This window comes from Bactrocera oleae, chromosome 5, assembly GCF_042242935.1.
Source record: "Bactrocera oleae isolate idBacOlea1 chromosome 5, idBacOlea1, whole genome shotgun sequence".
Lineage (NCBI taxonomy): Eukaryota > Metazoa > Arthropoda > Insecta > Diptera > Tephritidae > Bactrocera > Bactrocera oleae.
Genome location: NC_091539.1, coordinates 19,868,934 through 19,885,598, shown reverse-complemented (window position 1 = coordinate 19,885,598; position 16,665 = coordinate 19,868,934). Strand labels below are relative to the sequence as shown.

Sequence of the window (16,665 nt, the reverse complement as noted above, 5' to 3'; positions counted from 1 at the left end):
GCCAGTAGACTAGGAACGCCATATAACGATGTAGAAGCTGTCATGCGGTAGAAGAGCAGGAGACCATTTAACATTTTCTATGTCATACTGATGAAGTTCATCAGAAGCATGGGATGGTTCAGAGAGGAACCAATAGAGTCTGCGGACTTTGGTCTCGGTGGTATGACAATGGGTCTCCTAAAGGCCTATGTGTGTCGTTATACAGCCAATATACCTACCTACCTACCTGCTTACTTAAGTTTAGTATGTTACTCCTTTACAATATTATACAATATATTATAAACATACAATATATAAAAACACAAGTGTATTGGACTAACATTGGGTCGGCTTAAGTATACCGTCCCAGGCTTTCGGGGGTAAAATGGGTATGGGCGGATAGAGGAGATCCTCCAGATCAAGAATATATATAGATATAGCCGCGGGAAACTTATAGTTTTCGAGATATTTACGTTTAAAATTGAAAATTTCAACTATTTAAAGTACGTATTTTTGCGATTTAAAATGAACTATTAACTTATATATTTCACTTTTATATCCACTAACACTTGACTAATTCGTTTTTAGACATTTTTTTATATAAGATACTGTAAAAATAGCTGTATTTCAATATTTAAATCATTCTTCAATTTTATTAATTTTGACAATAACATAATGGTTGTGAATGGTAAAACACTAGTGTTGCCATACTAATATATTTTGTACACGAAGAAAAATAAAATAAACAGAGAGATTATACCCTAGATACAGGAAGCAACGCAAAAATAATTACTGCGCGTAAAAACCTTGGTACAACCCGGTGTTGGACCGACCAAGGTTTTTTTGTTTTTGAAGCGTGGCCGAATTCCGCCAACGCAAAAAGAAGCCCTGCGCAAAAAAACCTTGATACACCCCGGTGTTGGACTGACCAGAGTTATTTTTTTGAAGCGCGGCCGAAGGCCACCAACGCAAAAAGAAGTTCTGAGCGAAAAGACCTTGGTACATCCCGGTGTTGGACCTACGAGGGTAAGTATGAAGTGAAAAATATAATGTATAATTCATTTGAAATCGAAAAATGCATACTCTAAATATTGGAAATTTTCAATTTTAAACGTAAATATCTCGAAAACTATAAGTTTCCCGCGGCTATATCTATCTATATCTATATATATTCTTGATCTATAGGATCTCCTCTATCCGCCCATACCCATTTTACCTCCGAAAGCCTGGGACGGTATACCAAAGTTTTTCCCTAACATTAGCCGCATTTTTAAATGTAAATGCTTTCACCCGTGAAAATATTTTTGAAACGAACTTTCGCTTTGACGTATGGCTACATAAGAAAGTTGCATGCAATTTCGAATATTTTCCGCAGTAACACATATTCCTTACTGGCATGTGTCGCAGTAGCTGTGTTGTGAGAAGTTTGATAGTGTAGAGTCCGGGTAAAACTATTAGTAAAAATTAGTAAATACTCTATTAAGAGTGGCACCCCTATTCGTAATTTATTTTGGCGGAAGATTTGTGCAAATGTTTAAATGGTGATCACATTTTCGAGATAGTAAACAGAAAAGTAATGGAAAAGTTAAAGTGTTGTAAACAAAGTCCTGAAGCCTTTTTAGGCCCTATGGAGGATTTGTGGACCCCTTACAAACATCTAAATAATGTAATTCAAAGAAACTTGTGTAATCCTACAGATCAGTCTTTGATTGAATTGGAGAGTCATTTAAAGAAATATAAACAAAGTTTTACATCGTTGCTCCTGTACCCGGTAGGTTTTAACAAATTGGTATATTTAGAAAAATTTGTGTGGTAAAGATTATTCATAATTGTGGTTGTTAATGTACCAGTAAATTCGAAAACAATTTTAAGGAATACTGCCGAGTTGACAGTCTTTGGCCGGATATAATTGCGGGCCTGTTCGGGTTATTTTGAACTGATTAAGGTGGGAAGGGCATTATTCAATACTAGTTTTTTGCTTGAAAAATATAGAAACATGATTTGAGAACTATCGTTGGGTTGATACATACATATACGGAGTTTTAATCTGATTTATGTTCAGCTTCAATACCCGATGATCAGCTTATATCGGGGCATAAATTTTATAACATTTTCACACGTTTACTGTCCATGTTATTCAATTTGTAGTGTATAAATCTATTGTATATAAAAAAACGCGTGAAGATTTTATTTAATTAATTGTCACACACACATTGTCAAATGACAAAAAATATATTCCTATGATTTTGGGTGATTAGAATAGAAATCTTATTGGCGCACAATCTCTGCAGGCTAAAAAGGACATTAAGATTTTAGGTTCGCATTTATTTCATTTACCTTCAATTAAAAACTGCCGTTCGGTTTTTTAAAATTTATTTTCATATATTTTTTTGGAAATTTATAGTTTAGGTCTCTTATTTTTACGCGTAGATTACAAATCCGTGAGCAGAAAGTGAATTTTTCAATATTTCTATTTTTTATTTTATAGTTGGGGGATCTAAACTATACATTTACCATTTTTTCCCCTTGGATTCATAAATATTCCTTGGACTTTTCCGATGGACATAGGTAGATTTTTAAACATATTTTGAACTCTGAAATACTCTATAAACAGGTGTGAATACAAGCTCGTTATAAAGAAGTTCAAATAGAAGAAATCTAAACACATGTAAGGAAAATATAAAAGAATTTATGTATATGACACAAGAGCAAACCGTCTAAGGGTTGTAAATAAAAGATAAGCTTGTTCTACTTGGTAATAATTGCTCTAAAATTGTATCGATTTAATTTTATCACAAAAATCAACTCATGTTTTTATATTATCTATGGTATATTTCTTTTTACATTTATATGCCAGTGCATAAATAGAAGTAAGAATATTTGGACAATTTTTAGACAATATCTAAATTATTTATTCATAGAGGAAAAGCCCATGACGATCAGACCTATGTACAACAAAAACATCAGACCTTCGTTACTTAGTTTTGTGGATTGTCTCTATATACATAAGAATGTCCAACGACCAACGACCAACGTTTTCGTTACTTAGGCTGATAACAGGAGGCAAAGATGTATAAAATAGCACACAACGCTACTTGAGGCCATCGAACAATCTACGCTCCCTCGAGGGCTGAAGCGGTGGACCATGAACTACCTGAGCGGTCGGCACTCATCCGTACTGTTTCGAGGTCAAAACTTCAAACTGAGAGTCCCCTTTACTGTTAACTTCTACATCTCGAAACTCCCTCAACCACCAGAGTTAATTTCCGTGACCTCGTACGCTGATGACTGTACGATATTGACGTCGGGCAATGGAATCGATGGCATGTGTTCGAAAGTAAACCGCTATCTCTCTGGTCTTTCTCGCTTCTTCTCTGCAAGGAGTCTGACACTCTCCCCCACTAAATCCACAGCGACCATATTTACGAACTGGACGAAGGAGTACAGATTGGATCTAAACATTTCAATCGATGACACCAAAATTTCGGCGGCAAACAACCCTAAAATTTTAGGCGTTACACTAGACAGTCTTTGCTCCTTCACTCTTCACACGACCGCGATAACTGCCAAAGTACAGAACCGCAACAAAATCCTCAAATCGCTTGCTGGCAGCTCTTGGGGGAAAATACAAAGAAACGTTGCTGGCGACATACAAGGCAATCGGCCGGCCTGTCGACAAGGAGACGGAGTTTGTCTCTGGGGAGGTTAATAATTGCTCTGAACCTGGCTAGGTTGAACCCTCCCAGTAGCAGTTTGGCCTGACGCATCCCTGCTGTCTGTTGCCAGTGACTGTCTCTGCTCGATCTCTCCTCCGTGCGGAGCAGTTCCTTTATTGTATGGGGCCCTACCGCAATGTATGGTTCTGGCCCCATCATTCTTGTAGTCGCAGCAGAGCGGGCGAGTTCGTCTGCCAGCTCGTTGCCGGCTACCCCTTTATGCCCCGGCACCCAGATCAGGTGTACACGGTTGCAAGCTGCTAGGCGGTTAAGCCTTCCTATACACTCCTCCACTAATAGCGATCGTATCTCATAGGCCGATATCGCTTTTAGCGCCGCTTGGCTATCGCTGAGTATTGCGATACTCTTATTCCGATAGTTGCGTTGGAGATTTATTACTGCGCACTGACTTATGGCAAATACTTCTGCCTGAAAAATGCTTGGAAAACTGCCCATGGGAATGGAAAGCTTGGTGTGCGGTCCCGCAATGCCAGCGCCAATTCCTTCTGGTGTTTTCGAGCCGTCAGTGTACCACTGAATAGTGCTACCTCTCAGCAGTTGGTCAAGTGTGGAATCGCTCCAGTTCGCCTTACTGCCGAGAGTAACTTTAAACTTTTTCGTAAAGTTTACTCTCTTCGTTATACCGTCTCTTGGAAGGAGGGCCAGTGGCGTGTTATCTTCTAAGGCCCTCATTTGTTGAGACGAGATTAACTTCCCTTTACCATACCCCTCTGCTGTCATAAGCAGCATGGTATGCTTCGCAGTCTGATTGATAACGAAATGGAGTGGTGTGAGCTCTAGCATGACCTCAAGTGCTGCGGTTTGGCAGGTGCGCATTGCCCCAGTGGCGCAGACGCAGGCAAGTCTCTGCAGCTTCGATAGCTGAAGGCCTATCGAAGTCTGCTTTGCTTTCGATGCCCAAACCACCGCTCCATAAGTAACAATAGGTCTCACGATCATGGTGTACAGCCACCTGATGATACTAGGTTTGCAGCCCCAGGATCTGCCGGCGAGGCGTCTGCACACCATGAGCGCCTTTGTGGCCTTGGAAAGCGTTAGCTCCACGTGCCTATTCCACCGCAAGGTGGAGTCTAGTGTGAGGCCTAAGTATTTTACTTCCCTCTACACTTCTAGCTCTCTGCCCCCAAGGGATAGTATTCTAAGGCCCGGAAGAGATCTTCTTTTTGTGAAAGGGATGACGGTTGTTTTTAACGGGTTAATGTTTAGCCCTACCGTGTCGCACCATCCCTTTGCTAGGTTTAGGCCCCTTTGGACTATGTCGCAGAGAGTGCTCTCAAATTTCCCTCTTGCCACTATGACGATGTCGTCGGCGTACCCCTGGCACCGGATTCCATTGTTCGTTAGCAACTCAAGGAGTTCATCTACTACGAGGCTCCATAGAAGGGGTGACAATACCCCACCCTGGGGGCAGCCTCTCGTAGTACCAAGACGTATCTTGCTCTCCCCCACCGTAGTTTCTGCAATCCTAGTGTGCAGTACGGCCTTAATCCATCTGCATATAGGAGCTTCCACGTTCCTCTTCTCCAGTGCCCTGATCACGCTTGCGTGAGACGCATTATCAAAAGCACCTTCAATGTCTAGGAAAGCACATATCGCAACCTCATTATTCTCCAGCGAGTTCTGGATCTCAGCCGTTAATTGGTACAGAGCAGTGTTAGTAGACCTACCTACCCTGTACGCGTGCTGATTTGCATGCAGAGGTGCGACTTTTAGTGCTTTCGATCTTATATGGTTGTCTATAATCTTTTCCATACCTTTTAGCATGAAGGAGGTGAGACTAATAGGCCTGAAGGATTTGGCTAGTGAATAGTCCTTCCTTCCTACCTTAGGTATGAAGATTACCCTAGCTATTCTCCACGTTGATGGGATGTACGACAACGCAAGGCTATCCCTCATCAGCCCAACAAGGAACGGCAATAGAGCTTGCCCTCCTTGCTGTAGAAGTGCTGGGAAGATGCCGTCGGCCCCTGGTGACTTGTATCTCGAGAAGGAAGCCAGTGCCCACTTGATTGAGTCTGCATTGAATGGAATCCTTGCAGGTGTCCAATCTGAGCGATCTGGCTTATGTGCGACCACTGGTGGAATTTGGTCGTCCCGAATAGTCTTCGGGAAGTGCTCAAGCAAGAGTGCCATGGCCCTCTCGTCTGCGTTGCTCGTATAGGTCCCATCGGATCTTTTAATGGCTAATGCTGTGTCAGTCTTACCTCTTGCCAGAGCCTTATGCAGTCTTGCAGCCTCTGGAGTAGAGGAGACATTTTCACAGAATTTTCTGAAACTACTCGTTTTTGCAGACCTAATTTCCTTATTGTAGGTTGTTAGGTGTTGCCTATATTCCTCCCAGTTGCCGGTTCTTTTGGCTTTGTTAAAAAGCCTGCGAACTGATTTTCTAATCACTGAGAGTTTACTTGTCCACCAAGGACAGCCTTGTCTTTTGGTGGTTGACTTTAATGGGCAAGCGCAATGGTACGCGTCTGTTATGAACTGGTTAGTCGCAGCCAGCCTGCTCTCTAGTCCTATCGGCGTAGCCTCGCTTCCTACCTGCCTCACTCTACTAATATTTAGCTCTAGGGTCTCTCTGAAAACATCCCATTTTGTGTTTCTGGGAATACGGACTGGCAGGAGATCATTGACCTCCACTTTCATTGCGAACCGTAAGATCCTGTGATCTGACATAGAGGGCTCTTTCGATACTCTCCATTGTGAGATCAGCCCGGACATTAGCTCATTGCACAAAGTTATGTCGAGGACCTCCCTTCTGGTACTGGTAATGAAGGTGGGTTCGCACCCCACATTCTCAATGCTTAAGTTATTACTAATAATGAATTCAAGAAGAGACTCACCCCTTGCATTGCAGTCAGTGCTGCCCCACTCCGTGTGGTGCGCATTTGCATCGCACCCCAGTACGAGGGGGAGCTTATTTCTCCTGCAGTATTCCATTAGATGGTGAATTTCGTTGGGGGGTGCTGTGGTTGTCTCCCCTGGAAAATATGCCGCTGCAAGGACGAAGTCTGCACCTTCCTTGTCCTTCACCTGCACCGCGACCAGATCCTGCGTTAGGAACTCTGAAATACAGAAGAAATCAATATCGTTCCTAACCACTACACAAGACCGGGGTCTCTTAGATGAGAGATCCCAGATTACCTTGCTTGCTTTTATATTGAGGCCCCTGACCTCCCCTCTAAAGACCCACGGCTCCTGGATTAATAGGATACCCAGGTTATCCGAAAGGAACCTACTCGCGATAACAGCCGAGGCTGCTGTCGCGTGGTGTAGGTTTACCTGGGCAACTTCTATGTTGGTAGTGGCGGTCACAGGACTGGTTCCAGGAGGGACAGATCATCGTCATCGCTGTCCTTGTTGTTACCCTGCTGGTCCTGCCCCTTCAGCCCCTCTAGGAGCTCCTGTGTGGAGGGTAGGTCCCCTTCACACTCCTTAGCACATATGTTCGGTGCTCCTTCTGCGGCATCTGTAGCATCCTGCACCACCGTAGCAGTAGCAACCTGCCCGAGTGTGCCGGTACTGGACTGAGTGGGCGCCTCATCCACCACCATTGCTTCTTCCGCCGTTCCTTCCGCCGGTGTGGTTTTGGGCCTCCAAGGCCTCATTACCACACTGCTGAACCTAAAGTTCAGCCTGAATCCCTCCTTCCGGATGAATTTGTAGGACTCGTCATCGATGGTGATGTTGAGCCTCCATCCAGCGTCCTCAATGTTGCTGTCCACTACCCTCCAAGCCGATGTACCGAGCCCATCGTTTTGGTTTCGTATGAGACCAAGTGCAAACTCGTAGGGTTTACCTGCGCTCCTGGGAAGGAATACCGTCATGCAGTGCATAGGCGGTATGTCTTCACCCCTCTTCGCGCATAGGACCGGGCCTCTCCATCCGTTTAGCTTCGGAGCGATCTCCGCAAGCCAGGTGGTCGTCCTTTCGTCTTTACAGTCGACTAGCAGCATTCCTGACCTGAAGTACACACCATGGAATGAGCCGGTGTACCCACACCCATTGTAAACCTCATCCATAATGCTATCTTGCAGCGCTGTTAGTTCCTCTGGCCCCAAGGCCTCCGCCGGATAATTGTGAGGCAGCACAGCCATCCGGATGCCTTTAAGGGCTTCCGAGTATTTGCGCTGACCGCCATCACCCGGGTTGGGATTTGGAGCAGGACGTTGTCCTCCGATCGCCGGTGGCTGATTCCCCTTTTGCCTTTTTGAACTTGGGGGTTCTTGAGGCGTTATCTGCCCGCTCTTCCTTTTCGCGGATTGTTCTGTGGCGTTCCGTGGTTCCGCCTTTCCGCACCCTCGTTTCCCAGGCTGGGTTGCGTTTCCTCGGCTGAACGTCTGGTTCCCGCGTCCCGCGACGGACGCGGCGTTTGCATGCTTCGTCGCAGCCGGAGATGGGTTGCTGCCCCTGCTCCTGCTTGTGGCGAGTCTAAATGCTTCTTCTGGGGATTTGCCATCCTGCAAGTGCCTGAGGTACCATTTTAGGGTAGCACCGCTCATGCCTCTCCTGCGTGGATCATCTGGGCCACCCGGGCATCCCGCTGCTGGTTCAGGGGGCATTCTCCCCCCCCGCTTCCTCTTCCTTTTGCGCACTTCTGCCCCATCCCGTTTGGATTCGTCCTCCTCCGAGCAGCTGAGCCTGCTTGAGGAGGTTGCTGCGGGTTCAGATTTATCTGCACTCTTCGCAGTAGCAGTAGCACGTCGTCATCATCACGTGCGTGCTCCTCAAACAGTGCGCGCTCTTCTGGCGAAAGAGCGTCCAGGAAGCTGAACTTGCGCCTAGCTCCTGGACCACTCTTACCTGCAACGGTCGCTTTGCAGTTTGATGTTGTTGTCGTTGTCAATTTGGTGATTGCTGGTGTCGTCGTCGTTGTTGTTTCATTGTTTAGGGTTTTTTGTGTTGGTTTGTTGTTGTTGTCGCTCATTCTGTTTCGTACGACCCTTAGCTCAGCAGGGTGAGCATCCGGGTCTATTCTGTTAAAGGGGGAACGGAAATGTCCGCCGCGCCAGAGCCCCTTGACGCGGTAAAGCCACAGTTACTTCCCAAGGCGGCCCGGTATTGGGAAGGCTCCGTTAAAATACAGCCGAATTTACCTCCTGGCTGCAAATCGTCCAATGGGCACGGGAGTCGCATAACACCCTGGATTAGGAGGTGGCAGCTCTTGGTTGTCGCACGCATGCGGCTTCTAGCAACCCGTGTGAGAGGTGCTGGTGCTAGACAACACTTCTCACCCCGGTTGGGAGATGCCGAGAATGCCTTGCGACCTAAGCCCCTGCACCACGGCAAGGTGCCTGCCATTCGCAGGAGGAGGCCTAGGTAACCGTTAAAACTACAACAACATGTATAAAATAGTACCAAAATTTCGTTAAAGTATGAAACGTATTTTTCTATATTCTCCGGGATAGCTTTTAAAAATCTCGTCATATATTGCCGGACACTTATGACAGTTTCTACCCATTGCCAGACACCCCGAAATGTATCTTATTTTATTATCTTTGGGAGGCGTGTAGTAAAAGCGGATGTCACTTAAAAAATTTTTTTGGAGGTTTTCTCTTGAAAACATTTTCACATACAGAAAAACCTTCGGCTTTTATAACATAAGGAAGCTCCAGTCGTCGTGGGCTTATATTTAAAAATATAAAGCCAATTACATAATTTGCATTATTAATTAATTTTAACTATATAATATATTTTAAGCAAAAAAATGAAAAACATCGACAACTATTGAAAAATGGTCTTATAGATGGTGTTCCAATATCGAAATATACTAGAAGTGTAGCAATTTCAAAGGAACTGCTGGATGAAGCAATTATAATATCGGATATGTTCAATGTGGATGAAATAATGACATTGGAACTACTTTGCACTGCGCAACGAGAAATTTTCAAACACCCAGGGCTATCAAGAGGTTTAGTTGCTGTTTTACTTTACTATGACGGAAAAAAGGCTTTAGTGCATTCGCTTAGAGATCTTTTTCGAGCGACTAATGGCATTTCATGGGTAACCGAAATGCCAAAAGAGGTACTTTTATATATTTTTCTACAAATAGGGGTTTCATATTTTAATATTTTTATTTGTAGATATCCAATTTAATAACTTCGTTCACCCAGAACTTGGTTAATCAATATAACATTCTCGAAAGGATCGTTGGCTTATTAGATGAGCTTGATATATCTAAAGAGGCAAGTAATTTGTATAATCATAAAAGATGTTAGTAGCACTATTTGAATTAAACGTAAATTTGTAAATTAAAATTTTTTTGACTTAACAAATTTTGTAAATGATTTTATGCTTTCGTATTATGTCTGTATTTTCATATTTGGCTTCTCTTTATATTTCCTCCAAGCTATTCAATATTTTAGGAGCAGCCGTGTTTAAAGTTGGAAATGTTACTACCATGCTAAGTTTCTTCAGTAGAACCTATGTGCCTATTTAGTTTGGTGCTAATTTGCTAAAAAAACACTCACCGCTTTCACTTTAACACTGCCTCTAAACCTTGTTTCCGAATAAAACGAAGATGCACTTTCACTTCAACAACAATTTATTAGTTTTCAAAATCGTCTAAACAAGTTTAAATTGCACTTTTAGTTTAATGTAAAAATTCAAAATGTCGCTTGCCTCAAAGAAATATTCGAAAAAAAGGTGTTATATTCGTAGTTGCAAGCTGACGGCGATCGATCGAAAAAAGAGGGCCGTATCCAGTGTGGTATGTGTGGTATCCCTCGGTGAGTTGTGTGAAGTTGTATGTATTGGTGTGTGGTGTTTTCGTGTGTTGGTGGGTCGCCATATTTATCGACCCGTTAGATTATAGTAAGTAAACTATAATATATATATTATATAAGTAAACCCTAATACGTAGACATGTAGGTATGTATTTATGTACTTGTGCAGTTGAGAGCTCGTTAAGGAGATCAATGCACTTCGACCTATTTATGCACGAATTGTTTGTACTTTGGTGTATGTACGCAACCCTGCTTGTTTTTGCAAGGGGTATTACGGAAAATATGCCAATGTAGACTTTGAATGTATAATATACGCAATCCTTCTTATTCTTGTTTTCCAAAGGACAAGGTATTACGGGATGTATGCCAATATGGACTTTGAATATAAAATGTACAACTGTATATTGTATATGAACCAATATGTATGTATGTATATGATTTATAAAACATAATATTTTATTTTTAACTTTTGTTATTAATGATCCGTATGTAATTTACCGCACCGTTTATATAATTGCGTATTTGATTTTTTTTTGTACCCTATCTAGGGTATTAAACGATAGGCAGATTTTCTGCTTTATGTATTTCCAAATGTCCGTATATATGTATGTTCGCAGTGCGGAGAAATTGAAGTTGTTAATGTGCCGATATTTTACCGTATTCACTTATGTAGATATGTATGTATCACATTATAATATTGTACAAGTATTAAAATAGATAACGCACTTATGTATACATTTATCAATTTATAATATTGTACAAGTATTAAAATAGATAAAATTGAATTTATGTATGTATATGGATTGCTCTTGGCAATTCTCTGTTCTTTGCATATGATTTTTTTTCCTTCTCTGTTAAATTTTTAATTTGCCTTAGCTTACATGTTTTTGACGCAATCCTGCTTATTATGTTAAGCAATATTGTAAATACTGGAAATATTCTGGTATGTTGTTGGAAACGTGAAGTGAGTTTTGAATACACAAATGTAAGCATATAAGTCACTCACTTTATGTAATATGTTTGTTCGATATATATGTGGATATATATATATATAATATACCAAATTGTTTTCGGATTTTCCCGCAAATTAAATACAATAGTTTGATGGTCGTTATATTTAAGTATTATTTCAATTTTTTATATGAAATAAAACGCAATTTGACATACATATGTCCATATAAATATAAGCACTACAACTCACTCTGATTTCCTGCAGGGGTTGTGGGAGATTTAAACGTTTGTGGATGTTAGAAAAAGCTTGGTTGTCCCTTTGGTTGCACTGCACTGTATCTATTTTATGCACTTATATATGTGTATGTATAATTTTCCAGCACATTGTGGGTTTTGTTTGTAACTGCAAACTTTTTTTCCGTTTTTTGGCTTTTAACTAATGTTTGCCAATGTGTGTTTCACAGCCTTTCACTTTAGTTTTTGTTTTTTAAACACCCATAGTGCCGTCCACTAGGGCTCGAAGGACCATATTTAATTTGGTGCTAATTTGCTAAAAAACACTCACCACTTTCACTTTATCACTGCCTCTAAACCTTGTTTCCGAATAAAACTAAGATGCACTTTAACAACAATTTATTCGTTTTCAAAATCGTTTGAACAAGTTTAAATTGCACTTTTAATTTAATGTAAAAATTCAATATGTCGATTTCCGCGAAGAAATATTCGAAAATAAACGGTGTTATATTCGTAGTTGCAAGCTGACGGCGCTCGATCGAAAAAGGAGGGCCGTATCCAGTTGTCGACCCTTTTTGTTGATTGGGCAGAGTGGAAGATGGTGTGTGGTATGTGTTGGTATCCCTCGGTGAGTTGTGTGAAGTTGTATGTATTGGTGTGTGGTGTTTTCGGGAGTGGATGATATTGTTGTGATGTGTTGGAGTGTATCAGTGTTGTTTGTAAAGGGATGTTCGCTGGGAAGGTTTATAGCTGATTTAGCCATCCCTGCCCCCCTGGCCGAATGTTTAGGCCTAGGAGTCGTTGCCGCGTTATTACAAAGTTGCTCAGTCCTGTGGAGCGGCGATGTTGCGGCCTAGATTACCGGCGCGTCATCGGTGCTTCGTTTCGGTGACTCAGTCGGGCTGCTGGTCGTCGGTTCTGTATCGCTCGAGTTGATGGTGGTTGTCTACCTAGAGGGCGGCTTCGCGGGGCAGGCTGATGTCACGTCTCGAGTTGCGATGGAGCAACGAATAATTTAACCTGCCGCATATTTGGCACAGATTGACGGACGTGCACTCCTGAGTATTATGTGCCGCTGAGCCTGGGCAATTTGCTGGCCTTGCATCGGTTGCAAGCCCCTAAAAATTTTGCAATGCTGTAGTCGGCCACTTCGAGGAACGGCTGTAGGAGCGGTTGCAGTTACAGAACGAGGCGCTGGAGTAACCCCAGGTCCCGGCACATTGATAGCCGACCGAATAGCAGGCGTTGGCATAGGTGCATCTGCGTTCATAGTTATCTGTGTAGAAAAGGTTATTGGGTTTTATAAAGTTGTAAGATATAAGTTGAAATAGGCATTATAAAACTCTTTGTGGCATGAAGGGGTCGCCATATTGATCGACCCGTTAGATTATAGTAAGTAAACAGCTACCTCTCCGACCTTTCTCGCTTCTTCTCTGCACGGAGTCTAACACTCCCGACGTTCACTCACCACCTGCGTCGAGCAGACCATCAGCATTGCTTCCGAAAAGTACACAGCACTACCACAGCACTTTGCGTCATAAACGCTCAGATAATTCACGGCCTAAACCAGAAGCCACCCTGTGAGAGGACGCTCCACGTAGCGTTGAACTTGTCAAAAGCTTTTGACACAGTCAATCACACAACGCTACTTTAGGACCTAGAACAATCAATGCTCCCGACAGGGCTGAAGCGGTAGACTATGAACTACCTGAGCGGTCGGCATTATTCCGTACTGTTTCGAGGTCAAAACTCCAAACTTAGAAGGGTTAAACAGAGGGTTCGACAGGGTAGTGTCCTCTCCCCACTACTGTTTAATTTCTACGTCTCGAAACTATCCCAACCACCAGCGGGAATTTCCGTGACCTCGTACGCTGATGACTGCACAATATTGACGTCGGGCAATGGAATCGATGGCATGTGCTCTAAAGTAAACAGCTACCTCCGACCTTTCTAACTTGCTCTTCTCTGCAAGGAGTCTGACAGTCTCCCGCACTAAATCCAGAGCGACCATATTTACGAACTGGTTGAAGGAGTTTAGACTGAATCTAAATATTTCAGTCGATGACACCAAAATTCCGGCGGTAAACAACCCTAAAATTTTAGGCGTTACACTAGACAGTCTTTGCTCCTTCACTCCTAACACGACCGCGATAACTGCCAAAGTACAGAACCGCAACAAAATCCTCAAATCGCTTAACGAACACCTACACAGTGAGGCCCGTATGCTTCCGGTTAAGGAACATAACGTTTTCGTAGAAACCACCCCTGCAGTCGCCTGCTTGTAGCGGGTCCTCCTCCTAGGAACATCAACACCAGGAACATTAAACTCCTTATCCAGAATAGACCCCGACATTTTAAACATATGTCCTACGTGCAATGAGTCTCCGCATGATACTAACCACCTCTTTGCATTCCCAACAAACCCAACTCATCTATCACCCTTTGCCTTTGACCTCGACGACAACCAAACTCCAAGCTGGGACTAGATAACCACTACAACAACTGACCGTTGGAGCCGTAATGTTGCTTTTCTAAGCGACCAAGCCGCCATTCGGTAGGGGTAGACAATCATCATGAATTATGACACAATCTCCAAGCTTTGGCGATTGTTCAGGAGTCTTCCAACGATATCTTTTGTTAAGATCCTTTATGTACTCTTCTTTCCATCGGCGGTTGAAATCGTGATGGAGAATTTTAATTCTTTCCCAGCGATTTAATGAGAATAGCGACTCCACGCCTGGCTCAGGTATGGCCAGAATGGGTGTTCCTTTGAGAAAGTGCCCTTGACTTAAGGCTGTGAAATCTGAGAGATCTTGCGAGAGGGTGGTGAGAGGCCGTGAATTGAGAATGGCTTCAATTCGAATTATTAATGTAGTAAATTCTACATAATTGAATTTGTAATTTCCAGCTACTTTGAAGCTTTTTACAGCTAATTCCCGTAAACCACCCATATGAGGAGCGCTTGGATAATCTGCCAGTTAATGTCTTCAGGCGCGTAATTTTGTACAATCTGAGAGATCTTGCGAGAGGGTAGTGAGAGGGCGTGAATTGAGAACGGCTTCAATTCGAATTATTAATGTATTAAATTCTTTATAATTGAATTTGTAATTTCCAGCTACTTTGAAGCTTTTTACAGCTAATTCCCGTAAACCACCCATATGAGGAGCGCTTGGATAAACTGCCAGTTAATGGCTTCAGGCGCGTAATTTTGTACAATCTCAGGTGAGACTTGTTGGATAAAGTCCACAATGCGTCCGCTCATTATCCTCGATGGAAAACCGCGTGGTCCGACGAAGCGAGCAAATGCCGCAAGGAAAGCCTCCTTTGTCAGATTAGTACTAAGCTCTACGTGTACTGATTTTGTCGTAAAACATACAAAGACGCCTTTATTTGAGAAGGCCCAGCAAAATCGACACCTGTGATGGAGAAAGGCAGAGCAAAGTTGCAGTGTTCCGGGGGACGTACTGTCGTAATCTGTGCTCGCATCTTTTTCTTATGCGTGGTGCACTTCTTTATTTGGGGCTTATGTCGGGGAATGTAAAATTCCTGGCGGACCATTGCATGAGGCGATGTTCGGCATGAAGCATTAATATGTGGTTATAACTGATGTATAATGTGGCAAGTCGAGACTTCTCTGGTACAATTATGGGATGGCGTTCGTTACACGTTAGGCTTGAATTGGCAAGCCGACCATTCACACGAAGAAGACCTTTCGTGTCGAGGAATGAGTTTAGAACTAAGAGTGGACTTCTCTTACAATGGGTTTTGATTCTCTCAATAGTGATATATCGCGGCTGAAGTAGCGCGCTTGAGTATATGCGATAAGAGCGACCTTTGCCTTTTGTAAGGTTAGGTGCAACACTGTATCGCATTGTAAGTTTGCTGATCCCTTGACTTTGGTTTTGAGTTGCTCTATAAATTTGAACATGTAAGCAACTACTCTGAGGGCTTGGGGGAACGATAGAAATCGTTCGAGGATTTCGGTATCATCCACTGTTGTGAGAAAAGAGTCGATTTTTCGACTTTCTGGGGCAATTATATTGCGCTTGGGGCGATTGCGGCCAAGAATCCGGAGATTCTGTTAATCATCAGGGGTCATTCCACCTCTTGTACTTAGATCAGCAGGATTGTCAGCACTGGCTACAGGTCGCCAAGTAGCTTATCCTACAAGGTCAAGGATTTGAGACGTTCGTGGTAGACTTATTGTTTTTAGAGGAGCTAGTTCGACTTTGTAGGAGGAGTGTAGTTCGACTTTGTGTTCCGGGGCATAATTTACGTATCGTGGGATTTGTATCTGAGATATCATTGAGATTGTTCGCGAACTGAGACCACTTTTCTAAACGAAGTGGTTTTACTTGTTCGTCCCAGTCGGTTCCATCTAGCCATAATTCTTGTATTAGGATTTTTGCTTGTATCATAATTGGCGAAAGCCATCCGGTGTCGAAAAGTTTTGCCACAGAGGATAGAATTTGTTGTTTTGTTATGGCGGATAATGCAGGTATTGACTCTGTAGTGTATGAAAACTGGTCAGATATCGCATTCCAATGAATCCCCAGAGTTTTTTTTTTACTTTCCTTTTCGAATTTAAGAAAATTAGTGTCCAACAGATTTTCTTTAGGTATGTCCTTTAAGATATTAGGGTAGTTCGCCGTTTTCTTTTTTACGGAAACCCTGCGGTTTTGATCGCTTGTGTACTTGTGCTAGTGAGTCGTTTGCTTGTGAAAGACTGACTTTGAGACAGGATATCGTCTATATACGTTTGTGTTTTTCATACCTGGGTTGCCAGAGGAAATTCTGACTTGGTATTTTCTGCCAATTCTTGGAGTGTTCGAATGGCTAAGAATGGGGCACAGTTAACGCCGAAGGTCACTGTTTTTTATTTGTAGTCGCGTAGTGGACAATTGGGATTTTTGGAAAATAATTCGCTGAAAATCTTGGTCGTTGTTGTTGTTGTAGCGGCAGAATTTTACCGAGGAGACAGTCCTTGGCCGGAAAAAAACCGGGTCCGTTCCGGTTACGTAGACCCGACTGTTATGGAAATG

At 42.9% G+C, this 16,665-nt stretch overlaps 2 protein-coding genes across 2 annotated transcripts in view; one reads left to right on the top strand and one right to left on the bottom strand.

Moving 5' to 3' along the window:
* Positions 1-1,468: 1,468 nt before the first annotated feature.
* Nup205 (nuclear pore complex protein Nup205) overlaps positions 1,469-16,665 on the top strand; it is a 49,988-nt gene continuing 34,791 nt past the window's right edge. The window contains exons 1-3 of the mRNA XM_070110589.1: positions 1,469-1,750; positions 9,414-9,737; positions 9,797-9,898. Coding sequence (XP_069966690.1) covers positions 1,556-1,750; positions 9,414-9,737; positions 9,797-9,898 — 621 coding nt within the window. The 5' untranslated portion in view covers positions 1,469-1,555. The remainder of the gene's footprint in view (positions 1,751-9,413; positions 9,738-9,796; positions 9,899-16,665) is intronic.
* On the bottom strand, positions 2,670-4,535 carry LOC118682839 (uncharacterized). Its single transcript, XM_036372744.2, has one exon. It carries the CDS (start codon positions 4,530-4,532, stop codon positions 3,573-3,575), a length of 960 nt encoding a protein of 319 aa, XP_036228637.2. The 5' UTR covers positions 4,533-4,535; the 3' UTR covers positions 2,670-3,572.

Coding starts and splice junctions, on each gene's coding strand:
- LOC118682839 (XM_036372744.2), bottom strand. CDS start 4,532: ATGCGCACCTGCCAAACCGCAGCACTTGAGGTCATGCTAGAGCTCACA.